This window comes from Xenopus tropicalis, chromosome 9 (assembly GCF_000004195.4).
Source record: "Xenopus tropicalis strain Nigerian chromosome 9, UCB_Xtro_10.0, whole genome shotgun sequence".
In the NCBI taxonomy this organism is placed as follows: domain Eukaryota; kingdom Metazoa; phylum Chordata; class Amphibia; order Anura; family Pipidae; genus Xenopus; species Xenopus tropicalis.
The window spans coordinates 76987062-77014445 of NC_030685.2; the positions used below are offsets into that span (position 1 = coordinate 76987062).

General features: G+C 43.7%; 1 protein-coding gene across 1 annotated transcript in view; it reads right to left on the minus strand.

The window, feature by feature from the left end:
* Positions 1-874: 874 nt before the first annotated feature.
* lypd6b (LY6/PLAUR domain containing 6B) overlaps positions 875-27384 on the minus strand; it is a 41282-nt gene continuing 14772 nt past the window's right edge. Inside the window, exons 2-5 of the mRNA XM_002935292.5 lie at positions 5313-5472; positions 5025-5123; positions 3951-4081; positions 875-1845 (exon numbers count right to left, since the gene is read on the minus strand). Coding sequence (XP_002935338.2) covers positions 1672-1845; positions 3951-4081; positions 5025-5123; positions 5313-5424 — 516 coding nt within the window. The 5' untranslated portion in view covers positions 5425-5472 and the 3' untranslated portion in view covers positions 875-1671. The remainder of the gene's footprint in view (positions 1846-3950; positions 4082-5024; positions 5124-5312; positions 5473-27384) is intronic.

Here is a 27384-nt window from a genome sequence, read left to right on the forward strand (position 1 = left end):
TCAGCCTGCAGCCTTGTGCCTTTATATGGGCACAGAACCCCTCAGTGACTTCTAATATCCTTATCATTTACAGTAGGGGGTACATTATCCCTTATAATACATGAGTGATACTCAGAGTTCCCTGTATAACTCAGCCTGCAGCCTTGTGCCTTTATATGGGCACAGAACCCCTCAGTGACTTCTAATATCCTTATCATTTACAGTAGGGGGTACATTATCCCTTATAATACATGAGTGATACTCAGAGTTCCCTGTATAACTCAGCCTGCAGCCTTGTGCCTTTATATGGGCACAGAACCCCTCAGTGACTTCTAATATCCTTATCATTTACAGTAGGGGGTACATTATCCCTTATAATACATGAGTGATACTCAGAGTTCCCTGTATAACTCAGCCTGCAGCCTTGTGCCTTTATATGGGCACAGAACCCCTCAGTGACTTCTAATATCCTTATCATTTACAGTAGGGGGTACATTATCCCTTATAATACATGAGTGATACTCAGAGTTCCCTGTATAACTCAGCCTGCAGCCTTGTGCCTTTATATGGGCACAGAACCCCTCAGTGACTGCTAATATCCTTATCATTTACAGTAGGGGGTACATTATCCCTTATAATACATGAGTGATACTCAGAGTTCCCTGTATAACTCAGCCTGCAGCCTTGTGCCTTTATATGGGCACAGAACCGCTCAGTGACTGCTAATATCCTTATAATTCACAGTAGGGGTAAATTATCCCTTATAATACATGAGCGATACTTGTGATAATTATTCCCTAAATTATTTACAATACCACATACATTATTCCCTATATGATTTACTGCACGGGGTACATTCTTCTCTATATTTTAGGAAAAAAACAAGTCAGGTTGATTTCACTTAGTATAGTGTAAAACAAAATATTACACTAAACCTTTATTAAAGGTAAAGTACACCTTCTCTAAAATGATGGTGACATTTGTATGCAACTAAGAACAGAGTCAAATGTGAATAAAGCAGCCAGTATTTACACTGGAGAATCCTTTTGCATCAGTTGGCAGAAACATTGCCATGTAAGGTATATCTCCCCTTTAAGGTTCTGCATCGATACAATCTTTGTTAGTAAAAAACACAGCAATTTCCAGTGTTCCCCCTAAGTGCATAATTAGGGTTTATATTTAACTATAAATCTTCAATCATACAAGTAGCCTTATTACTAGGGGCTACCATGGCCACAGCCAACTGGGGTGGTCTTATTCTTGCTCAACAGCCAGTCATTTTCAATGAATTTTCCAATGAAGAATCTCCTATTTCCTTCTTTAACCCACCAGGAAAAGTCTGCAAAGTCTGTATTTGTTTCTAAATACATTACTGGTTTATCCATAATGGGTTTAACGTACTAATTAGTGTGTTTGTGCTGCTGTACATTCATACAGGCGATTCGTTTTTCTTTCATCCCATTAATTCAGAAGCTGTTTCTTCCACCTTATTAAAGTCAAATTGGTCTTAAATTGCATTGCAGTTGTAGGAGTGGGCCACTATTTCCAGCCATAGTCATTTGATCCACTTGCACAGACCAACTTCCAACTTTGCTGCTTCTTCCTTGGCTATGTCACTCTTCAAGTATATAAATTCACAGAAAGCAGGGTTTCATAAAGTCTACTCAATCCCCATGAATATCCATATATGCTTCATGGCTGAAGTTGAAGGAGCAATAATAGGGCTGAAGCTATTGTGATGGAGTAAGAGGCAGTTCTACAGGCATCAGATTTCCTATATGACTTCATGACGCTAAACACAGCGTTTGTGTGATTCGTTGGAACCTCCACGTTGCAGATCATCCCATCACAGCAGGACACACATTCCTATGGGTAAATACAATGTTAGTTAGGGGGTGGAAATGTGTTTCCTTGCCAATATCTTTGATGGTTTAGGGCAGTGTTCCCCAACCATGTTGCTCACCAACCCCTTGGATGTTGCTCCCAGTGGCCTTGAAGCAGGTGCCTATTATTGAATTTCTGATAAGGAGGCAAGTTTTTGTTGCATAAAAACCAAGTATAATGCCAAACAGAGCCTTCTGTAGGCTGCCAGTCTATATAGGGGCTAAGTAGCCAATTATAGCTCTTATTGTCACCCCCATGAACCTTTTTTTCATGCTTGTGTTGCTCCCCAACATTTTTTCCATTTGAATGTGGCTCACGGGTATAAAAGCTTGGGGATCCCTGGTTTAGGCTAATGTCCCACGGAAATATTAGTCGCCCACGATAGATCTCTCCTACCATGGACGGCTAATCTCTCCGAAATGCCTTTCCACCGGCAACAAAGGGAATCACCGGTGGCAAGGCTTATGCATCGCTTCGGCTTTCCAAAGTGGCGCAAAGTTTCTTCTGCAGGCAACTTTGTGGAAAACTGAAGCGATGCAAAGGCCCTTCATTGCCGGCGGAAAGGCATTTTGGACAGATTAGTCACCATGGTTCTCCGTGGGACTTTACTCTTAAAATTCTAAGCTGTGTTGCAAAGATACAGAAGCCTAATGTCTCAGTAAGTTGCTGTAGAAATCAATGGATCCTGAGCCTTTACGTCTTCTTAAAGTGGGCCAGATATGGTCAGGCAGCTGATTCCAGCTTAGCTATCTAACTATCATTGGTTGAGAAGCAGTTTGAAAAGACCATTTTTCTATATGACTACCATGGACATTAGCAGTGACTTCTGGATAACACAGGAGCCAACAATCACAGAGGTAAAACAAACTGCAGAGTCCCCCGAGGGACCTTGGCAAATGACTAGGACGAAGCTAACGTCTAACATCTCAGGCCTTACTAGGAGAATACGCTACTGTATTTCAGCTACTCAACTTCACATTTACAAATATGCCGCAGATGGAGGTCAAAATGACAAGAACATGAATGAATGGCTGTCAAAATAAAAGGGAAAGTAAACAGGGGCCACTTAATCTCAAGTACCTTGATGACATTTGTGATGTGGCAATCAGTCTCAACAGTCAGTTACTCGAGCCGACTGACAAACCTCAAACGCCTTTAACCAATTAATAATACGCAGGTAGTGGACTATAAATATAACCGGCACACAGTAGTGTTTATCTTACTGGCCACCCTTTGTCTTTCTTCCTGAATAATATGTACAGTCGGTGACAACAAAATTAATTAATAGTTTTTAAAGAGATAAATATATTCTATTTATAACTGGAGTTTACTAGGAGGGTGTAGCTAACTGTGTGCGCAGTACATTCTTTATCTGCTAATTGCCCTGGCATTCCAAGTACACAGAGGCCCAAACAGCCCCCCACCAGCCTAAGGCTGATGCCACACGTGGCGTTTTTACGCTGCGTATTTTCTAATTCTCTCGGCGGCTGAAAAACGCCTGATATCATCATCCATAGAAATAGCTTGAAAAGACGCGAAGCAAACCACACAATGCGGAAATACGCTAGAAAACGCCTAAGCACGGATTTATCAAGCGTTGGCTGAAATACGCCAGTACTTGCAAAGCAAGCTATTCCTATGGATACGCAAAGGCAGCTGCCAGACCTAGCGGAAATACGCGGCGTTTTTTGTTATTTCGCACTATTAGCACCATGGCAACAGGATTTGCTTACGTCACCAGTACTAGGCTGAAAAATGCCATGTGTGGCTTGTGCAGCGTTTTTAGGCTGAGAAAAAACGCCGCGTAAAAACGCCACGTGTGGCATCAGCCTAATAAATAGAGACTTGTCTATGGCATCTTACAGCAGCCCCTCTGGCTGAATCTAATTGCCAGGCCTGAGCTACAATATATCTTAGAGCTTGACATGGACCAGGCCTTCATAACAGATGCTAAAGGGCGTCCATAGTCTATCATAGTTCCACCACGTTCATTTGATTTCTATAGGAGGCATATATGTCAGTGGGTGAAAGTGAGAGTTGACGCTTTGATAAATGTGCATTTAAAAACCCTATAGAAAGTTTCTTACCATGTGTCCTGAATCCAAGCGATGGTGACACCCTACAGCGTGGCATTCTTCCCTCGTGGCACATTTTTTAGTGACGGATGTGCTCTTTCCCTGGGTATTAAAGTGGTGCACCGTCTTGCAGAAATGAGTGTCTACAAAAAAAAAACAACAACAAGGTTCTGTATAGTGAGATAAATTTTTCACCAGGTTTTGCCATGAACAAAATGACTCCAATGGATGAAATGAAATTGCATGGAATGGAAAAAAATGGGGTAGATTCACTAGTTTTGAGCATAAACCCGGGTCACAGGGGTAAATTACTGTATTCTCCATATTTATTGTATGTATGTATGTATGTATGTATATCTTTATTTATAAAGTGCTACTTATGTACGCAGCGCTGTACAGTAGAATACATTAATACAAACAGGGGGTTATTAAGATAATAATAGATAAATACAAAGTATAAACATAAATACAGATAAATACAAGGTACAGTTGCAACAAGTTAAGAGTCAAAGACACAAGAGGATGGAGGAATCATTTAGGTATCAGAAAAGAATCAGGAGGAGGAGGAGGAAATTTAATGAAATAATTCCGGCTCCAAGGTGTTGACAGTTACAGAGCTGGGTATGAATGTCACATGGGGAGGGCATCAAAGGTAAATAATGAAGGAGAGATCAGGGGTAATACTGTAACCATCATGGGGCTGTTATTTAAACTTCCCCTGGACTTTTTAGGGTCACTGTGGAAGGAAAGTTAATCAAAGCTAACTCTATGACGACCAGGACTGATAATAAAAGTTGTATAACGTATAACAACCTCAGTAAACTCAATCTCTATTATTAATAAGGACATGGAAAGACATTACACATTGCTCATCGCCTTCCACAGTGAGTCTGCAGATGTTAGAAACGGGTAAGTGCACAAGACACATCATTACAAGTGTATAAGACTCATCATCAGCATTGCCCCATTCATGTGAATTAAGAATCACCCACTAAAAGAACAACAGTCAGACTAAAGGCTAAATAACCCTGTACTCTGAGGTTATTTATTTAGTGATCAGTTTATGAGAATATATTTCATACTTACGTTGTGGGCACCATTTGTCTTCTGCCCAGCGGTTGCAGAGGTAATTATCTTTAGCTTTGTCGCAGGTAAAACACTTGAAGCTATTAGGGAACGGTGTGGCTGGAATTAGATATACACATTTATGGAACAGAGGCCAATCATAAGTCAGTAAATCAAGCTGAATGTTTAACATAGAGAGCGGTCACTGCTTTGCCCAGAATCTACAGTGCTTGGTGCAAACAACTGACTGAACGTATTATTATGTGATATATGTTTTTCTTTATGATAAGAGGGGACAAGGTTACTTACGATCTGAACGATGTCTGATGTGGTCGTAGTTGACATTTTTGGCGAATGTTCTGCTTCTGAGCAGCATGATGATCAGGAAGAAGCACGCTACAAGCAGTTGTGATGCCTGCATACTTGGGTAGTGGCACGCATGGGCAGGAGAACTCAACAGTTGTCAAACCTATGGAAGGAAAGGGATAATATATTGATTAACTGAACCTTTCCAAAGCAAAATTCATTATATTTCCTCCAACATCTTCTCCTGTCCCTCAGGTTTCACTTACAGTCAATAACATCACCTTTTAATCAACCACATAGGCATGCTGGCTAGGAATTTTTACACACACCCAATCACTTGCCAATTCTTGCTACATTGCCCGAATACGCCCTTGCCTCAGTTTAGACACAACTAAAACACTCATCCAGTCTCTTATAATTTCCCATCTGGACTTCTGTAATTTACTCCTTGCAAGCATCCTAACACATCACCTTTCCCAACTCCAATCTGTTATAAAATGCTGCTGATAGTCTAATTCATCTATCTCACATTCTACATCAGCCAGTCCCCTATGCTTATCTCTTCACTGGCTCCCAATCTCCTCTAGAATCAAGTTCAAATTACTAACACTCACATATGAGGCCGTTACTAATGAAGCCCTTCCCTATATTTCAGCTCTGATCTCAAAATACACTCCCTCACGCAACCTACACTCTGCCTCTGACCTTCGCCTCTTTTCTCCTCTCATCACTTCATCCCATTACCTTTCTCAAACTACTTGAAATGACAGATAAATGCCTTTTCTGCACAACTACCAATATAGCCACACACAATTAGTCTGCACTCTCTGAGCGGTTGACTCTAGAAACCAAAGAAACTCAAAAAATCCAGGCATATAAATGAAGTTCCACTAACTGAATAGTGAAAGATCTGCTTTTTTCCAGGACACCAGATGAGTATCTTCTCCCTTTACCTGACCACCCAGTTCAAAGGATGATATGAATGTTTGGTTCTTGGGCCAATGTAGGGACCCCCAAACCATTGAGATGTAAGAAGTGTTGGTGAGCCACAGAAACATGAAAAAGGTTTCTTGGGGATGCCAAATAAGGATTGTGATTGGCTATTTGGTAGCCCCATTTGGCCTGCTGGCCTGCAGGAGGCTCTGCTTGCAGTAAAACTGCATCTCTGGGATTCCAAAACTTGTCTCCAAGCCAGAAATTTTAAAAATGGCACCTACTTTGAGGCCATCCCCAACATGTTGCTGACGAGCCACTGGTTGGGGATCACTGGGCTAATGACTGCATTATATGAGCGGGCCAATTTGAGAGCATTCTCAGCCCTATGTGATCCCGTGCAGTCATTTTTCATTTTGTAAACTATGATTACAAGTCCTGATCAGATTTTGACCATATGGTACCAAACAGGAGCTCCAATAGAGACAAGTCACCAGTCAATGTCTGCCCATGTGATGGTACATTTACACGCTTAATAAAAGCCAAAAAGTACCAGGGCTAGTAACCACCAGTAACCAGTTAAATGTTTGTTTCATGTAGGTGACCAGTACATGCTACCTGCTGACTGGTTGCTATGGGCTACTAGACCTGGGGCAAACTTTGCAATTCTTACTGCATTACCCTACACAGTCCTATGCATTAACTAATTAGCCACACCCTATTTCACATATATTGCACTTTTCTATAGCTGGGCCTTGAAGGAAAACATTCCTCTCTATTGTTCCCAGCACAGGACAACATTACAACATTTTTCAGCTTTAGAAAAAAAAAACAAACTCCAAAAATTGATTTGACCTTTGGGGACTAATGTGTGTTCCCTTCGTGAGATTAAGTACATTTTTTCCAGTTATGTAAATACCTGGGATAATAATGGCCAGGACCTGAGGCTTTTTGTGCTCTTATGCAGAATTACCAGGAATCTGTACTGCCCCAAGGCTAGGGACTGTATAGGTCTCCCAGTAGAACAGTTTTGGAACATTTTTGGGTCTGGCAAACTTGGGCAAATTGGGCAGATTAGAATCACATGCACAAAACTCCTGGCCCATATTTGTATCTGTTTAAGTAAGGGAGTCTCTGACTGTAGTCAGCCATATCTCCCTTAGGTAATGAATTCCCTCTATGTCTCTATGGGAAGCAGGACAGGGCTGGTTAAATATGTAACATTTTTGTGTGTGGGCATCATGCTTCATTGGTCAAGTCTCCTGGTGTTTTTTTAAAAGGAAAACCCATAGATAGATAAGAGTAGCAATTACATATAAGCAAATGTTCAACGGGATTAATCTCTGGCAGGGATCCAACGCAAAGGGAATCTGCCTTAACAGAACTATGCTATTTACTGGGTATAAAAGAAGCATTATCCATATCTATAGGTGACATAAAGGGCCATTATTAGACACACATAATGATTATTGAAGTGTCCATTGGACTCCCAAGCTACTCCCATTGGTGGAGGATCTCCATACCTTAAGTCTACTAAACATTAATAAACCCAATAGGATTGTTTTGCCTCCAATAAGGATTAATTATATCTTAGTTGGGATCAAGTACAGGTACTGTTTTATTATTACAGAGAAAAGGGAATCATTTAACCATGAAATAAACCCAATAGGGCTGTTCTGCCCCCAATAAGGGGTAATTATATCTTAGTTGGGATCAAGTACAGGTAATGTTTTATTATTACAGAGAAAAGGGAATCATTTAACCATTAAATAAACCCAATAGGGCTGTTCTGCCCCCAATAAGGGGTAATTATATCTTAGTTGGGATCAAGTACAGGTACTGTTTTATTATTACAGAGAAAAGGGAATCATTTAACCATTAAATAAACCCAATAGGGCTGTTCTGCCCCCAATAAGGGGTAATTATATCTTAGTTGGGATCAAGTACAGGTACTGTTTTATATTTACAGAGAAAAAGAAAATCATCTTTAAAAACTAGAATAATTTGCTTATAATGGAGTCTATGGGAGATGGCCTTCCCGTAATTCTAAACTTTCTCGATAACGGGTTTCCGGATAATGGATCCCATACCTGCATATGGGCTGTTGGACTGAGGAACTCATCAACGAGCCAATCAAACCTGCTTGATCGAGATCTGCCCAAGTTAAGGCCAGATATCAGTCGAGCAGGCCCATTGGCGGAGCAGATAGGCTGCTGAATTGGTCTAAAGGAAATCTGCCCGGCTGCCCGCGTATGGCCAGAGTCAGATGGCCAGCAAAATTTGGATAAACTTCATTGTTTGGCAACATCCCCTTATAAGACTAAATTACTAAATTAATTAAACTACTTTAGACTGAAGCGAACCAGGTAATAAAGCAAATGGGTTCATAAAACAGGCTTATTATTTGCCTCCGACAAGTGTGATTGTAGTGACAATGTGACCCATGCAGCTGCACTCTGGTTCTCATTCACTGCGGAAGCACCCGGTGTCACTATCAACCCTGCTGCACCCCAGGGCGTAGGAGATTAAGGGGGAAAATTGTGGGAAGGGACTGTGGATGTGGGGCCCCATGACTCAGAATCGCCCCATATGCCTCTGCCCTTAGTCAAATAAATCAAAAATTTGCCTATATAGTGTTTTTGTCTTCTTCTCACCTCACCTGTCTGAAAGTTTTATTGGCAGCTGGGTAACAATCCCTCTCCATTCTAGATAATGAGCTGAGGCCTTATAAGCAGAATGAGGCCCATGGCTGCAATTAGCCCTCCTCTGATTTATAGTCCAGTCTCTGCTGATGACTGTAGGGTCAAAGGCATTTTTTTTGGAGGGGAAAAATATTTCCCATCTTGATAACACCCACTCGGAACAAAAGACAATGAAAGGAGCAAGTGAAGCGTAGCCGCTACTGCTTGGAATCTGTCGGAGTGGAAATATAACCCATTAGGAAGCCTGGCGTGGCTTATATCTTATCTTCAGATTGAAGGGGAGGACATTAGCTTGACAAAGGGGGGAAAGAAAGGAGCCGTTGGCCACAAAGGGTCTAGCGAGCAGGACATCAAAGTATTTCAACAGCAGAGAATATATTAAAGGCAAAGGCAGAGTTAAGGATATGACTATTCATTCCTCAAATGTCCCACCTGGGAGCTTGTTTGTACCAACGACCATTGTGTACGGCAGCCCCACTATGATTCCCCATGGAAGGTGGGTTGGCGGAAGCACCTGGAAACTCCCCCAGAGGCAGGGTTTCTACCTTCTCTAGAGAAACAATACTGTCAATTTTATATTGTTTATATGCCCCCCCCCAAAAAACATTTTCTATTTGTCCCACTAAAATACCATCGAGTTGACAACTGCACCCAAGGGTACAAACAACGCAGAGACTGTTAAAATAAAGAAAGGCGCACTATGGCACTGCCATCTTTAGCCAGCTGGGGGTGCTATACAGGTGTCCCATTTGGATCACTCTATAAGGCAAAATATTTTTCAACACCGGCTGCCCCTGACCTGCCCTAATACAAAATAAACCTGACCTGGTTCACTGCTTATTTATATATTATACCTGCGCCCCCGTTTCCAACATCATTGTAGGGGTGGGGCTCAGGTATATCAACAAGCACCGGCCCATCAGTAGTGGGGCTGAATCAGTATCAATATGGCCACCTCGTTGACTCATTTTACTGCAAATTCACTTGTGTTCATAAATGAGCGTTTATGTATTACGTTCCAGGAATATAGGACTGTGCACCCAGACACAGTGGCGTACCCGCTTTTCTCATAGGAGGGATGCCGGGAGTAGTACAACAGCAGCAGGCTGGGCATTGTTGAACTACACAACAGAACTCTTCACGCTTATAAGCAATGCATAAGGGTAATGTACAGAAACCCTGCTCACAATTTGTTTGAGATTCTTGAATTACAGAGAAATCTACACTTTCTGGGTGTGACGAAAAGTAAATTGCTAGGCCCCAAGGCCAAAAACAGATATCTGTCAGCGTGATAAAGCAAATCTCATGCTGAGCCTGATTAGGGGAGCAAAGAGCACTGTATGCTGAGATAGGATTAATGGCTGAACAACACTGAATTTAACCATACAATCCATCTGAATAATGTGAGGTTTAGGGCACATAAGGTAGAGCCTCGGCTTCCCTCCATCTGTGTTTTCTCTGCCATTGTGCTCCTGTCCTCTCCACTGTGTCTCTCCACAGACACACAGATATTGGTGAGAAAATGTATAGTTTCACATTTCTGCACCATGCTTGTACCTAGGCAGGCACCATGCCCATCAGTGCAGAGACACAGTGTAGTGGATAGGAGCTCATTGGCTTTCCCCATCTGTGTTTTCTTGTGTGCCCAGGGTCGGACTGGACCAGCGGGGCACAGGGAAAAAACTCATAACTCCAGACGGCTGCTGTCCTACCACCCCCGGTGCACCTGAAAGTAACTATATTGTATGAGCGCTCAGGGGAAGGGGGTTGGGCGGGCAGCGGGGGGTCACTTGGGGGCATGAGGGCCACAATGGGACCCCTTTGGGGGTGTGGGAGCCCCTAGGGTGGCAGCCCTGGAGGGCCCTGCACCCCCCAGTCCGACCCTGTGTGTGCCCTTAGCCTAATGGCGCACTGGCACTTTCCACACTATAATCAGCACACAAATATTTGCAGTATTAGTGTTCTAGTCGATTTAAGTGATAAGGCTCTGCCAAATAGGGCATAAGGAGTTAATTACAACTGTGCTTATTGACACCAGGGAACCTTGGAGCCGAGTAGTTAATAGTCACCCCAGATTTGTGCCCAGTAAATCATATGCAACCCCTACTTTAAATATGTGTATGTACCCTATTTGCCATAAAACACAGGCATAATTGCATCCAGGCATAACGGCAGCTGTTGCAACTTGAAGAGGCGCTGCACTTACACTAGAGTTATGGGGGAAAACTCTGCATTATGGGTAAAAAACATGGCAATTTGCATCCAAAAAGGCACTGTGTACACCGCCCTTGCATTCATAAATGACCTCTATAACGCCTATAAACTCCACCAGCATATTTCAATTGAAAAGTGCCATGATTTCATGATGCCAGGCTCCTCAGCAGGATTTGGGATCCATGCCACATGCCTAAGCTGTCTGACAAGATCGCCAAAAAAGCGGATCATTGCCCAGTTTGGCCACCTACACTCTGGGTAGAGCCTACACTCCTCTGGGTAGAGCCTACACTCCTCTGAGTAGAGCCTACACTCCTCTGGGTAGAGCCTACACTCCTCTGGGTAGAGCCTACACTCCTCTGAGTAGAGCCTACACTCCTCTGGGTAGAGCCTACACTCCTCTGGGTAGAGCCTACACTCCTCTGGGTAGAGCCTACACTCCTCTGGGTAGAGCCTACACTCCTCTGGGTAGAGCCTACACTCCTCTGGGTAGAGCCTACACTCCTCTGGGTAGAGCCTACACCCCTCTGGGTAGAGCCTACACTCCTCTGGGTAGAGCCTACACTCCTCTGGGTAGAGCCTACACTCTGGGTAGAGCCTACACTCCTCTGAGTAGAGCCTACACTCCTCTGGGTAGAGCCTACACACCTCTGGGTAGAGCCTACACTCCTCTGGGTAGAGCCTACACTCCTCTGGGTAGAGCCTACACTCCTCTGGGTAGAGCCTACACTCCTCTGGGTAGAGCCTACACTCTGGGTAGAGCCTACACTCCTCTGAGTAGAGCCTACACTCCTCTGGGTAGAGCCTACACACCTCTGGGTAGAGCCTACACACCTCTGGGTAGAGCCTACACTCCTCTGAGTAGAGCCTACACACCTCTGGGTAGAGCCTACACTCCTCTGGGTACAGCCTACACTCTGGGTACAGCCTACACTCTGGGTAGAGCCTACAATCTGGGTACAGCCTACACTCTGGGTAGAGCCTACACTCCTCTGGGTAGAGCCTACACTCTGGGTACAGCCTACACTCTGGGTACAGCCTACACTCTGGGTACAGCCTACACTCTGGGTACAGCCTACACTCTGGGTACAGCCTACACTCTGGGTAGAGCCTACACTCTGGGTAGAGCCTACAATCTGGGTAGAGCCTACACTCTGGGTAGAGCCTACACTCTGGGTAGAGCCTACAATCTGGGTAGAGGCGTTGCCTCTCTGTGTGGAACTATCCCAGCAGGTGCCAGGGAACAATCAGCTACTGTGTGTCGCTCCATACAAATCTGCAGGAAGCACTAAACTTTATTACAGGAATAGAACTATAAAATAGACTATGAGGGCATAAGGGCCTATTCTCTCTTCCATTGTCTTTGCCAGACTATTAAAAAGAGGCACTTTCAGGTAAAATAATGCTTGGACATCTGCACCCAAAACAATGTCTTTTTATTTATTTTTCCCAAGGAAAAAGCATCATTCACAGTAAGGAAAAATACTTTACATGTACGGGGCAGGGACCTCCATCCTTCTGTGTCTGTGACTCTTAACTTATGTATGTATGTATGTATAACTTTATTTATAAAGCGCCACAAGGGTACGCAGCACTGTACAGTCTTAACTTATTGCAAATGTACCTTGTATTGATTTGTATTTATTGTTATACTTTGTATTTATCTATTATTATCTTAATAACCCCCTGTTTGTATTAATGTATTCTACTGTACAGCGCTGCGTACATAAGTAGCACTTTATAAATAAAGATATACATACATACATACATACATGTAATTCCAATATACATCCATTAAATATTGCCAGTGGTTTAAAGGGATAATGTCATGATTTTTATGGAATACTTTTTATTACTAAATTACACTGTTTATATAGCAAATAATTCCTTCTGCCATTTAAATTTTTATTTTTGAACCAACAAATGTATTTGTAGCTGTAATATTGGTGTGTAGGCGCCATCTCAGTGCATTGTGCCTGAGTCTGAGCTTTCAGCCAGCGCTACACATTAGAACTGCTTTCAGCTAACCTGTTGTTTCTCCTACTCCCATGTAACTGGAGGAGTCCCAAGCCGGACTTGGATTTCTTACTATTGAGTGCTATTCTGATACCTACTGGGAGCTGCTATCTTGCTCCCTTCCCATTGTTCTGCTGATCGGCTGCTTGGGGTGAGGGGGAGGGGATATCACTCCAACTTGCAGCGCAGCAGTAAAGTGTGCCTGAGTCTGAGCTTTCAGCCAGCGCTACACATTAGAACTGCTTTCAGCTAACCTATTGTTTCTCCTACTCCCATGTAACTGGAGGAGTCCCAAGCCGGACTTGGATTTCTTACTATTGAGTGCTATTCTGATACCTACTGGGAGCTGCTATCCCTTCCCATTGTTCTGCTGATTGGCTGCTGGGAGGGGGGGGATATCACCCCAAGTTGCAGCACAGCAGTAAAGTGTGACTGAAGTTTATGAGAGCACAGGTCACATGGCTGTGGTACCCTGGGAAATGAAGAATATGGCCAACCCCTATGTGAAAAACAGATTACAATGCAGGATTCTGCTGGAGAAGCTCTATTAACTGATGGGTTTTGAAAAAAAACATGTTTTCCCATGTCAGTATTGCTTTATAGTTAATTTTAAATGTCATTGTTATTGAGAGCAATGTCGGGCTGCTTGGTTATATTCTCGGCACTGCTGGTTATAACTCCTAAACCAGAACTGACTTCTGCTACAATGTTTCCATAGTCAGAAAGGGGAGAGCAAAAAGAGATAAATTAATGCTGCTTTCATTAGCAATTACATTTACAAGTCAGGGTTGACCTGTGAATTCCTATAGGAAATCACCTGGGAATCTCAGTCGCTTTCTGGCCATACGCCCCAGAGCAGGGAAGGATTTATAGTGAGGGAAACCTGAGAGGGCCATAAATCTGCACAAGTCTGCTGTGTGTGACACGGGGCCTACCCACAGGTCACAGGTAAGTTAATACAATAGCCCAGGGATGGAGGCTTGCGCTCTGTGCCCTCTTGATCCACAGACTGAAGGGAAAGCCATAAAGTGCCTGCAGTGTGTACAGGGGGACCGCCTGATACTACAAATATGCAGCCACTAGCTCCGGGCTGGGACTGGAATCACGATTAATGGCAGAGAGGCCAAATGTTAATGATTTAGCACATTTGGGAAAGGGTGGGACACCCAAGGTTATCTGCCGTGCAATCTGTGCAAGTAGAACTAATTCAGTGCACACGTGTTACAGGTTACTAGAGACAGCATTAAAGGGACTGACTATACAAAACAATACACACCTTGCAAGGCTTCAAATATCTAACATCTATATTCTCATATCATTCCTTTATGAATCCAAGTGTACATTCTACCATCCATACAAACGTGTCCAGCAGTGGCCACCGTCTCATTACATTCTTTGCACAAAGGGACCTCATCAGAGCAATCATGGCCGCTCCCACTAATAGCAATAATAACATGTAGCAGATATGTATATACCTTCCCATTCCAATACAGGTATAGGACCCATTATCCAGAATGCTCGGGACCAAGGGTATTCCGGATAAGGGGTCTTTCCATAATTTGGATCTCCATAGCTTAAGTCTACTAAAAAATCAATAAACCATTAATCAAACCCAAAAGGACTGTTTTGCCTCCAATAAGGGGTAATTATATCTTAGTTGGGATCAAGTACAGGTACTGTTTTATTATTACAGAGAAAAGGGAATCATTTAACCATTAAATAAACCCAATAGGGCTGTTCTGCCCCCAATAAGGGGTAATTATATCTTAGTTGGGATCAAGTACAGGTACTGTTTTATTATTACAGAGAAAAGGGAATCATTTAACCATTAAATAATCCCAATAGGGCTGTTCTGCCCCCAATAAGGGGTAATTATATCTTAGTTGGGATCAAGTACAGGTACTGTTTTATTATTACAGAGAAAAGGGAATCATTTAACCATTAAATAAACCCAATAGGGCTGTTCTGCCCCCAATAAGGGGTAATTATATCTTAGTTGGGATCAAGTACAGGTACTGTTTTATTATTACAGAGAAAAGGGAATCATTTAACCATTAAATAAACCCAATAGGGCTGTTCTGCCCCCAATAAGGGGTAATTATATCTTAGTTGGGATCAAGTACAGGTACTGTTTTATTATTACAGAGAAAAGGGAATCATTTAACCATTAAATAAACCCAATAGGGCTGTTCTGCCCCCAATAAGGGGTAATTATATCTTAGTTGGGATCAAGTACAGGTACTGTTTTATTATTACAGAGAAAAAGGAAATCAATCTTAAAAATCTGAATTATTTGATTAAAATGGAGTCTATGGGAGATGGGCTTTCTGTAATTCAGAGCTTTCTGGATAATGGGTTTCCATACCTGTACTTCTATTTTGGAAATTCTGTTTATAAATAGAGGAGAGATGTTTTGTACATGGTAGGCTGTACAGCAAATCTAAAAAAAAACACTCATTAATCATAAACTTTTAACGCTCAACTATAGGGGTTATTTACATACCGAAACATGCAGAAAAAAAACCCAAAAATGACTAAAATGCTGAAAATGTCGTTCCATTGTGGCTGATCAGAGAGAGTTTGGCTGTTGCACAGTTCATCAGCATATTAAATAAGATAAAGACAAAGAAAGCCCTTAGTCCAAACACTTGGTTTTTCGCAAGATAAGCGTTTGACAAATCATGGGTCAACACAAAAATCTGTAGCCCTCGCACTTTATCAGAGGAATGTCAGGGGCTGAGTGTCAGAACCCACGCAGATCAATCTTGTCAGGTGTACAGAACAGAGATACCTGGGGCTTATTGCATGTTATCTCGCCATTGGGTTGGCTCTGTCTGTGCTCTGGGGGGTACGAAGCAGAAAAACAAAAGGAGGGGCGGTGACAAGTCGGGGAGAGGGTGTAAAGTTGGCCAATTTCGATCTTAAAGATCGTTCGTTCTCTCCATTGACGTTCATTGACAATAGGGATTCTACCTCCACTTGACGATTCAGCCCTTAATGCAGATTTTGATCCCGTCTGATCGATGAGACGACAAGAAACAAGGAATTGTACAATAATATTGGTGCGTGTATGGCCACCTTAAGGCTATGAAGGGTGAAGGGGTTGAGGGCATTGAGGCTTTGGACAGAGAGGGCAAAGTGTTTTGTGGTAAGGAAAGTCTTTAGGCAATGTTCCTCACCAGCAATTGATACAGTCCCTCTGATGGCACTGATTAAGGCAGTGATCTCCAACCAGTGACTCGGGGGCAACACATTGCTCACCAACCCCTTGGATGTTCCTCGTAGTTGCCCCAAAGTAGGTGCCATTATAACATTTCTGGCTTGGAGGCAAGTTTTGGAAGCCCAGAGACACAGTTTTACCCCAAGCAGAGCCTCCTGCAGGTCAGCAGTCCATATGGGGCTACCAAATAGCCAATCACAGCCCTTATTTGGCATCCCCAACAAACTTTTTCACGCTTGTGTGGCTCCCCAACACTTTTTACATTTGGGTATGGCTCACAAGTAAAGCTTGGGGGATCCCTGGACTAGGGGCTACATAGTATATAGAGATAAGCAGACATAAGCCACAGATCTGGGTACAGCTTCCCTATCTGCTCTCTACCTTCGCCCCATATATGTGAGGAACATCCATGCACCAGAGGACCTGTCCCCACTTAACCTAGGCTTTCCCTGACACTCCATTCGCAGGCGGTGAATCCATTTTCCGAGAGCTCCTATAACATCATTACAACAAGAGGTAGAAACGGGGTCACCTTAATGAGCGGCCCGATTACATCTGCTGGTTTCCACTGGAAAATTAGTTAAGCCACCAAGCATACAGTGACCATTTCTTAGCCTTCCCCGCTGAACAAATGCAGCCTTTGTGCGCACCTGACAGAATCCGAGACGCTCCCATTCTGTTGGTAATACGCTCAGAAGAAACTGTCTCAGGTATCAGCGCTCGGAGCATTCCTTTCGGGAACCCTGGGACTCGCTGACTAGGGTGGCACTCGGCCAAGTGCACTCAAGCTTGTCTCTATTGACGTTCCGTACTAACAGCATAAGCAGTGCCGCTACTTTTACTGAGCCACCAGCGAGCTTACAACGCAAGAAGGAAGCTACAGTTAGGCCTAATTAACTTAACAAAATGCTTAGTCTCTGCGCTCACTATCAGGCTTGAAACACCAAAAGTCACCGGTACAATGACAGCAAGAAGTCTAGAATGGAATGGTGTTACTCCATGTAACTTTTAGATAAGGTTTAACAGTGTATGTTAACATGTATTTTAAAAGTTCTGTGGTTTCCTTTGTTCTGCCTCACTTCAGCTTTCTTATCTTTTTCACTGTTGCAGATAATTGTTTCTCAGATATCTCCAGAGCACAGTGATTACATGCTTGTTGTCCCTAAAAACTTGCAAATTCAGGTATCTGTGTCATTCAAACACATTTGGGCCTGTCAGTGGGTATGCTAGGGGTCTAACTAGGTAACTCCTAAGGCTAGGGGCCTAACTAGGTTACTCCTAAGGCTAGGGGCCTAACTAGGTAACTCCTAAGGCTAGGGGCCTAACTAAGTTACTCCTAAGGCTAGGGGCATAACTAGGTTACTCCTAAGGCTAGGAGCCTAACTGGGTTACCCTTAAGGCTAGGGGCCTAACTAGGTAACTCCTAAGGTTAGGGGCCTAACTAGGTTACTCCTAAGGCTAGGGGCCTAATTAAGTTACTCCTAAGGCTAGGGGCCTAACTAGGTTACTCCTAAGGCTAGGGGCCTAACTAGGTAACTCCTAAGGCTAGGGGCCTAACTAGGTAACTCCTAAGGCTAGGGGCCTAACTAGGTAACTCCTAAGGCTAGGGGCCTAACTAGGTTACTCCTAAGGCTAGGGGCCTAACTAAGTTACTCCTAAGGCTAGGGGCCTAACTAGGTTACTCCTAAGGCTAGGGGCCTAACTAGGTAACTCCTAAGGCTAGGGGCCTAACTAGGTTACTCCTAAGGCTAGGGGCCTAACTAGGAAACTCCTAAGGCTAGGGGCCTAACTAAGTTACTCCTAAGGCTAGGGGCCTAACTAAGTTACTCCTAAGGCTAGGGGCCTAACTAGGTTACTCCTAAGGCTAGGGGCCTAACTAGGTTACTCCTAAGGCTAGGGGCCTAACTAGGTTACTCCTAAGGCTAGGGGCCTAACTAGGTTACTCCTAAGGCTAGGGGCCTAACTAAGTTACTCCTAAGGCTAGGGGCCTAACTAGGTAACTCCTAAGGCTAGGGGCCTAACTAGGTTACTCCTAAGGCTAGGGGCCTAACTAGGTTACTCCTAAGGCTAGGGGCCTAACTAGGTTACTCCTAAGGCTAGGGGCCTAACTAGGTTACTCCTAAGGCTAGGGGCCTAACTAGGTTACTCCTAAGGCTAGGGGCCTAACTAGGTTACTCCTAAGGCTAGGGGCCTAACTAGGTTACTCCTAAGGCTAGGGGCCTAACTAGGTAACTCCTAAGGCTAGGGGCCTAACTAGGTTACTCCTAAGGCTAGGGGCCTAACTAGGTAACTCCTAAGGCTAGGGGCCTAACTAGGTTACTCCTAAGGCTAGGGGCCTAACTAGGTTACTCCTAAGGCTAGGGGCCTAACTAGGTAACTCCTAAGGCTAGGGGCCTAACTAGGTAACTCCTAAGGCTAGGGGCCTAACTAGGTAACTCCTAAGGCTAGGGGCCTAACTAGGTTACTCCTAAGGCTAGGGGCCTAACTGGGTTACTCCTAAGGCTAGGGGCATAACTAGGTTACTCCTAAGGTTAGGGGCCTAACTAGGTAACTCCTAAGGCTAGGGGCCTAACTAAGTTACTCCTAAGGCTAGGGGCCTAACTAGGTTACTCCTAAGGCTAGGGGCCTAACTAGGTAACTCCTAAGGCTAGGGGCCTAACTAGGCTACTCCTAAGGCTAGGGGCCTAACTAGGTTACTCCTAAGGCTAGGGGCCTAACTAGGTAACTCCTAAGGCTAGGGGCCTAACTGGGTTACTCCTAAGGCTAGGGGCCTAACTGGGTTACTCCTAAGGTTAGGGGCCTAACTGGATTACCCTTAAGGCTAATGTCCCACGGAGAGATTAGTCGCTGCGATTTTTAAAAAGTGAGTTCCAGCGACCAGTCGCTCATTTGTCTCTACATAGAGAAGAACATAAATCGCCAGTACCTAAACCGATGATACTTTTTCAGATTATTGCTCCGAATTGCTATGAGACCCTTTTTCGAGCGATTTTACAAAGAAAGCACTGTCATTCGTAACTATTGGAATCGCTGAAAGTAAAACCCACTAAGCAACAAGTCGCTGCGATTTCCCAATTGCACTGTAGGCGGGGAATATGACACTGGGATTTGTGGAAAATAGAATTGTTCCGTTGTTGAAATCTCTTGTTAGGAAAAATCGCAGTGACTAAATCTCCACGTGGGACATTAGCCTAAAGGTGGCCCTGTACAGGCAGATTTTGGTTACTTCAGACCATTTGGGCAGCTAATCTGCTTGTGTATTTGCACCCCTAAGGGGCCTACCTGACATCCAGCCTAAAATTGTCCAGATCTCAAGTGGACAGGTTTGATGCTAGGGTTCGAATTAGCCCGATATTGCCCACCGCAGGGGTTGCCAAACGAGCAGATCACACCATGTATGTCTACCTTAAGTCAGCCAACATGCTATAAATGGTCAACGGTAGGGAACTATGTGCCTGAGCACCCATCATGCCCTAAGTCCAGGAGAATTCCAATTGGAGTCCTGCGTTGGGTCGGATACAGGCAGGTACCCATGGAATACCAGCACTGCGCATGTGTTTCAAGTAGAAAAAGTGTAGGCTCTAATTTGGAATTTCTTTACCAATCCCCATCCAACGCAAAATACTTCTTTTTGTAACCTTGGCTGATCCACCTCCCAGAGGGATATCACTTACGGTCCATGGTGATGTGACTTCTGGTTTATACGGGGATAAAATTAACCCCCTACAGGTAAGTTCTGGGGCAGGGACAATGCGAGTAGGTGGGCCCAGGTCGGATTCTCATTCCAGTTGATCAGATGCTTTTTACCGCCTTGGAATGTGCCAATCCATGGCTGGTTACAAGCCCAACAAGAGCTAATAGGCAATGTAAGCAGGGTAACAGCATCAAACTACAGGCAGTCAGTAGACAAGAGGAGCCACAATCTGCAAGTAGAACCAATAACACCTTCAGAATATCTAGGGAAAGCCGTGCAACAAGAATAATGTGCCGCACTCATCCATTGAAGACAAATTTTAAAAAAAAAGGAAAATTTAGTGGCCCTGGGACAACAAATTCCAGAACCCTTGTTTGCCTGCTTGAGCGAGCAGATATAAAATCCAAACATTTAACTCTCCGGAACAAAAACAGGTTTTCCCTTCGCAAACAGTCGGCCCATTCACAGCGGCGCACACCTGAGAGGGATTAAATGGTACATTTGAATAAAGATGAATTATTCATCATATAAAGAATGTTCCCCGCGAGGTGAGAGATCTCTCGCACAACAGAAGCTGGATACAGTTTTCAAGGCTTCCCAACACTGTGGCTGCCATGTTTACAGAGGCAGTCCATCTGAATTTTTGACCCCTTATGTTATTCGCGGCTCAGGGATCGGTGCCAAAACTTCGAGCTGAATGAAGCAGTCACACTTACAAGGGCCCCCGCGTATTATGTTTCCGCCTGATTAATACTTTCGTAAGAGGCACTTTCTTTTGTCAGCGTTACGGCTGGAAAACCGATCCAGGGGCACAGTCTATAGGGCCTTGCTGCGTCGCTCTGAAGTAGCATTCATTCCCCTAGCTAAGCCTGTTTCAATAGAGAGGAGCCATTGTCACATATGGGATACCCGCTTACAATCCCCCCTCTGGGGCGTTAACACAGCCACTGCCCCACTACAGCACTCTGATGTACGTGTAAAAAAGGTAACCAGCTATAGATGATCACTACACTTCCCATCAGAACTTTGAGACTATAATCTACATCAGGGATCCCCAACCTTTGAGCAAAACTTACATGTAAAAAGAGTTGGGGAGCAACACAAGCATGAAAAATGTTCATGAGGGTGCCAAATAAGGGCTGTGATTCGCTATTTGGTAGCTACTATGTGACTGGCAGCCTAAATGAGGCTCAGTTTGGTAGTACAACTGGTTTTTATACAACCAAAGCTTGCCTCCAAGCCAGAAATTCAAAATAAGAACCTGCTTTGAGGCCACTGGGAGCAACATCCAAGGGATTGGGGAGCAACATGTGGATCACTGATGGGGATCACTGATCTACATAATGCCTATTTTTATCATTGGCCAAGTTGCGTTTTGCTTTGGCCAGGAAACATGTTGTTGTCCTGTTGGCCAGGAATTCTGTTGTTGTCTCCATTCCCGGACATGATGTGACTACATCATGTCCGGGAATGGAGGCAACAACAGAGTGAATTGCTTTTCTCAATACACCAGTACAACATTGACTTCAAAATCAGGGCTCCAGGGGGGCTCATTAAGGTCCCCGACTCTATCAAGGGAACTGTGAAAAATTAGTTATTGGATAAAATATATATAGAAGCCAATTTATTTTGCCAACCTGAATCATGAATTCATTGTTGGCAGTTTCTTCTTGAGACCGACACCCAGACACAAAAAAAAAGTCTTCTTCGTCAAAGAACGCACACGTATAACCGAGGGACATTGGAATTGGAATCCCAGTGCAAAGCCAAAAAAATAATAGGGACTGAGATAACTAAAGGTGGCCGTACACGTTACAATTACGCAGGAAAGATCGCTCGTACCCTCCACTAACGTTCAGAGCTGAATCGTCAGATATAGAGGTAGAAACAATAGGAATTCTATCCAATCTGACTATTCAGCCCTAAACGATTCAGCCCTAAAGGTCCCCATACACGGGCAGATTGTAGCTGCCGATATCAGTCCCTTGGACCGTGTATCTGCCCGTGTAGGGGCAGAAACGAGGGGCCTGGCTGACCGATATCTGGCCTCAAATCGGCCGGATATCGATCGGCCAGGTTAGAAAATTCAGTTGAATCGGGGGCTGCTTGGCTCGTTGATGCGGTCCCCGAACGGACTGCCCCTTGCCGCCAATATAATTCGATCATTTGCCCCCAGGGTGACCGATATCCAAGGCTTTTGGGATATTGGTCACCTCTTCAGTCCATCATACACGCACCGAATATCATACAAAACCTTGTATAATAGTCACTGCTGCGTTGGCCTGGGTGCAACCACACAGACCATATTTCAGCTGCAAAGTGGATCTGGGTGCAGGCACATTCCAAAGCTGATCAGATTCTCACCCTGCATTCACCCCCTTGTGGCTTAGGCCTTATAACTTGGCACTTGCTTCTTGTATTTATTTTTTATTTCCTGCACTGTTGGTTCCCCTTGTCTGTACTGTTAATTGTCTGCACAAATGTACAGTGCTGTGCATACAAGTAGCACTATATAAATATTATATACACACATATATATACAGTGCAGTTTTGGGAAAGGTTAGATGTCAGACATGAAAAGCCACTTTAATCTATTATTTAATTGTATTTGCATTGGAAAGTATTACTTTCAAGCAAGTACCTTAGAAAAACTCAGAGCTCTGGTGCATTAAGCAAACACAGAACGGAGAGAAAGCAAACCCAGCTTTATTCTCCCGGGTTGTTTTACGGCACAAAAGAAACCAAAATTTCAGCTCTCTTTGCTCTTTTAATGGTTTAATTATACCCATGTTTACTAAGAGAGATTTCCCATAAATCTAAGAGTAAACAGTTGAGAAATTGCTATGAAACTCTGTCGCCTGAGTTGTGGCTTTGGTTGGGGAGGAGGGAATTGTGTGCTCTCTGGGTGCAGTTATGAGTATTGATTAAGGTTCACGTGGATCAAACAGATTTCCATTAGTCAAAGAAAGCAATCAGCACTCACCAAGCTTTTCATTTTAAAAATAAGGTGCACGTCACATGGTGTCCATCAAGACAATATACTGAAAAAGCCTTTATTTGGCATCACATGGCTTAGACCTATGGCAATGCAACGTTTCAGGCCAATACTAGGCCCTTTATAAAGCCACTTGATTAAGGTATTGGCCTAAAACGTTGCATTGTTGTAGGCCTAAGCCATGTAACGCTAACTAAAGCTTTTTAAAGTATAGCTCTTGATGGTGTTGTATCTTGGGTTTAGATTTTAATCACTCAGCAGAATGAGGCCTACAATAAGGCTCTGCTGTATGTTAGGACCAGTGCAGTGTCATAATATCACTACCATAGAAAAAGACCCATAAGAGGAAGCCATATTGTTTCCTTTGAAGCGGAAGAATGGGGTATCAGCTGCAGACTCCAGTGAGGCAGAGGCCATATTATGTTGAAAATAAATTACTGAGCCCCACAGAAAATTATAATAGGGTTATCCTCCCTAATCGTTGTGGAAGAAGATCTCCCAGCAGGCACCTTGTCTTTTATTGTTTTGTTAAGGTCCCCCCCCTCTATAAACTGTAGTAAAGCCAAAATATTAATCTACTGGTTCCAGCAATGTCTGACCCATCTTTCTATATTGCTAGAGAAGAAGCCTCACTTCTGTTCTGGTTTAGTTTGTGTAACTGAATCTCATCGTTCAGAGTGGGTGTCCAAATCTAGGCCTGAGTTTGGGTGTGACCTAGCAGCATGGAAACCAAGAGACCTGGTGAGAATACACATAAGGGTGAAGACACACAGAGCTACTAGTAGCAGCTACTTGTCATGGCTACTACAATAGACAATGCTGATCATTTACTGATAATTGTCTCTACGTGTGTTTTAGCAGAGGCAATTCTTAGTATTGTCTATGGCAGGGGATTTTCTGGAGTTTAGTAGCCGCGAAAAAGTAGGTGCTACTAGTAGCTCAGTGTGTCTTCACCCTTAAGCGGAGATTCTTTTTTTATCACTCAGTTACAGACTTAAGGTGGCCATACACGAGGCGATTTCGCTCGTTGTGCGATGAACGATTATATCGACAAACGATCGTATGGCGATCGAGTTCCCATACGATATGCCATCCACGGGCAACGATAATTCGGGAAAGATTTCGTCGCATCATTATCGTAAAATACGTACGATCGTACATCTACGTACGATCGAATGTCGTTGACTTCTGCTGCTGGCAATCGTGACATGCGCAGAGAACAATCGTTGAAAGACAAATGTCTGACACTCACGCCAACTGGCAGATTTTATCGTTAAACGACCAAAATTTTTAAACCTGGCCGATCGATTTTGGGGACGATAATGTCGGCTCGTTTAGTGGGCCGACGATCGTTCGTACACCACCAACTATACGATAACTTAACGATAGCATCGGATTGTTCGGGAATCGGTCGTTTGTAAGTAAAAAATCGGTCCGTGTATGGCCACCTTTATACCAACTAATTAGAGGTTTAAAAAACATGAAGACTGTATAGAATGGTTCTTTTAAAAAAAAATCCCCAAATAGGTACTACACAGCCTTATTATTTGTTTCTGACCATTCAGAATGACCATTGGTCCTTGCATCCAAAAATGCTTTACAACCGGTCCAACTGTAATGTAAATTATACCAGCTCTGAAGCAGGCTGGAATTCACAACAGACCCTAGCCCTGGCCCAAACAGTGACTGTCTATGGCAAGGGTGGGCAAAACATTGATTGCGGTCCTCCAGTCGATCCCCTGTGGATTTCTGGTGGACCGTGCTGAAGCTGGCAAATGCGGAAGTGGGCGGTTCCACACATTTATTGGGTATGCGTACATACGAGGCGTCGCGTACATACACGGGGAGGAGTCAGAAGTTGATCGCCACAGGAAAAAGTTTGGGCACCCCTGGTCTATGGCATCTTGCAGCAGCCCCTAAGGCATTTGCCAGAATCCATAGATCGCCAGTCTGGGTCTGCTCTAAAGTGCCAAAATGGAAATACTGCTCTGCCAGCAATCTGTACAGGTATTGGTTTAGCCAAGTGTACAAAAGCAACAGTTCAGCCCATGGGCCTTTGGGTTTGGTTTCCCCAAAGCTACACTGAATGTGGCCATTATGTGCAACCAGCAGTGATCCCTCTAGATCAGGGGTTCCCAAACTCCTACTAGGAGTGGATAAAAGTATAGATAGGATAGGATAGAATGCTAATCTGAAGGCCAATCAGGCAGGGTATTGGGTGTAGATACTAATTTGTAGTCTCATATATACCTGCAGTGAACTTGGTGGGCAACCCTGATTAAATATTAGACCCCAAAGCACAGCTAGAACCTGAAGAGTCAGAAAACCACTGCTCTGTGTTAAAGAAGCCTGAACTGAAACATAATGTGCAAGTGACACCATCAAAGTCATGGCTATTTGCCAGTTTGTTTTTCTAAAAATCCCCCCTATCAGCATGATCAGTCATCCGTTACCCCGTGACTTCCTCCCTTTGATATATATGCTATGTTCAGGTAGCAGTTGGTGACCTTGCTAGGGGGAGAGGTGGCCAGTGGGATAAGAATGTGCCGCACATAAAGGGAATGTGAGCCACACATGACAGACTCAGTGAGTATATTATACTGTAATGTTGGAATGTTAAATAAAGGCTAAGGGAACAAATAACATGTATGATGTAGCCTGGAAAGAACCCATGTAACTCATTGCCAGGGCATTGTCTCATTAACTAAACTAGTTTTATCCACAAAACCAAAGTGATATTCTGAGCCTGATAACAGAGGTGCAAATATTTGTGTATGTTAGTAATTTGGGGTCATGTGGAGGCAACTTATGCCTGACATAGGGGACGGCGTGTGGGCTAGACACAAGCATGCATTGCCACAGCCTTCAGTTATGTGTACATATAACGGCACAAAATAAAGCAACACACACACTTCCTCATCAAATCTATGTATTTATATAGCACATAGCGATTTACGATGCCTAAGCACGAACAGGCAAAATATTTCACTTTTATGTATGTAATAGAATGCCCTATTCCGACCAACTTTTCAACTGGTCTTCATTATTTATTGCATATAGTTTTTTAATTATTTGCCTTCTTCTACTAACACTTTCCAACTTTTAAATGGGGGTCCCAGCTGCCAAAATCTATTGTCCCTCGAGGTTACAATTTTATTGTTATTGTTACTTTTTATTCCTTATTTCTCTATTCAGGTCCTCACCAGTCTCCCGTTCAAACCACTCCCTGGTTGCTAAGGTAATTGGGACCCTAGCAACCAAATAGCTGCTAAAACTCCAAACTAAAGAGCACCTCAGAGTTCCGCACCGTTGCTCAGCTTTTTGCACAGCTTTGGCACAATAGGTCCACTAGCACAAACAGAGATAGACACAAGCACATCCAACGCATCCAAAAGCTTTGTATTTGGGCTCTTACAGTGGCACAATTCTGTGGTCATTTTGGTGCCCATAGGTGTGCCCAAAAATAAAATATAAATGCCTCAGAGTTGTTTTACAATAAGGCAGTCAACAAAACTATGTCTAAAAGTGGCCATACACTGTAGGATCCGCAAGCAGATCTTCTCCCTATATGCCCACCTACAGGCACCCTAGGGCCAAACAATATAATTAAAATGGCAGGCATAGGCTCCAAAAGATAAATCAAACTGCCCGATCGAGATCTGACCAATTTAAGGCCAGATATCGTTCGGGCAGGCTCGTCAGTGGTGCCCATACACGGGCAGATAAGCTGCCAAATCGGTCTAAAGGACCCATATTGGCAGCTGGAATTGGCCCATGTATGGCTGCCTTATGGTGTTTTCAAGTGATAATTGCCTGTCCGTAAAGTGCAGCCACAAATGTAGGTGAGTCCTACAGGAATAAATGATGGGACTAATCCATATTTTAAATCTAAGATAGCTCTAGCCCTATGGCTAATGGCACACAAGGCTGTGCACTAGTTTTTCTCTGCAGACAAAAAAGGAGGAAAAGCTGATGTACAGCCCCGTGTCTTATTAGCCTAAAGCAAAACAGAACATTACAAAAATAAAAAAGGCAAATAAGCACTGCCCAGCCTTGTACTGTCTCCTTTCCACTTGGGAACAGTGTTCTTAGCGCCACAAGGACCATTAAATGCAACTGGCACAAGGGTGCAGGGTGCAGCCACAGGAACAAGGCGCATTAGGTTCGGCACCGGTTAGCATGCTGGGTGCTTGTGCCTAGCTCCAGTTTTTCTGCATAAACTGCTTATTTGCCCTCCCTAAACCTTGCCTTGCTAAATATAAATGAGAACCGAGGAAAGGAAAAATCGTGTGCACTGCAAA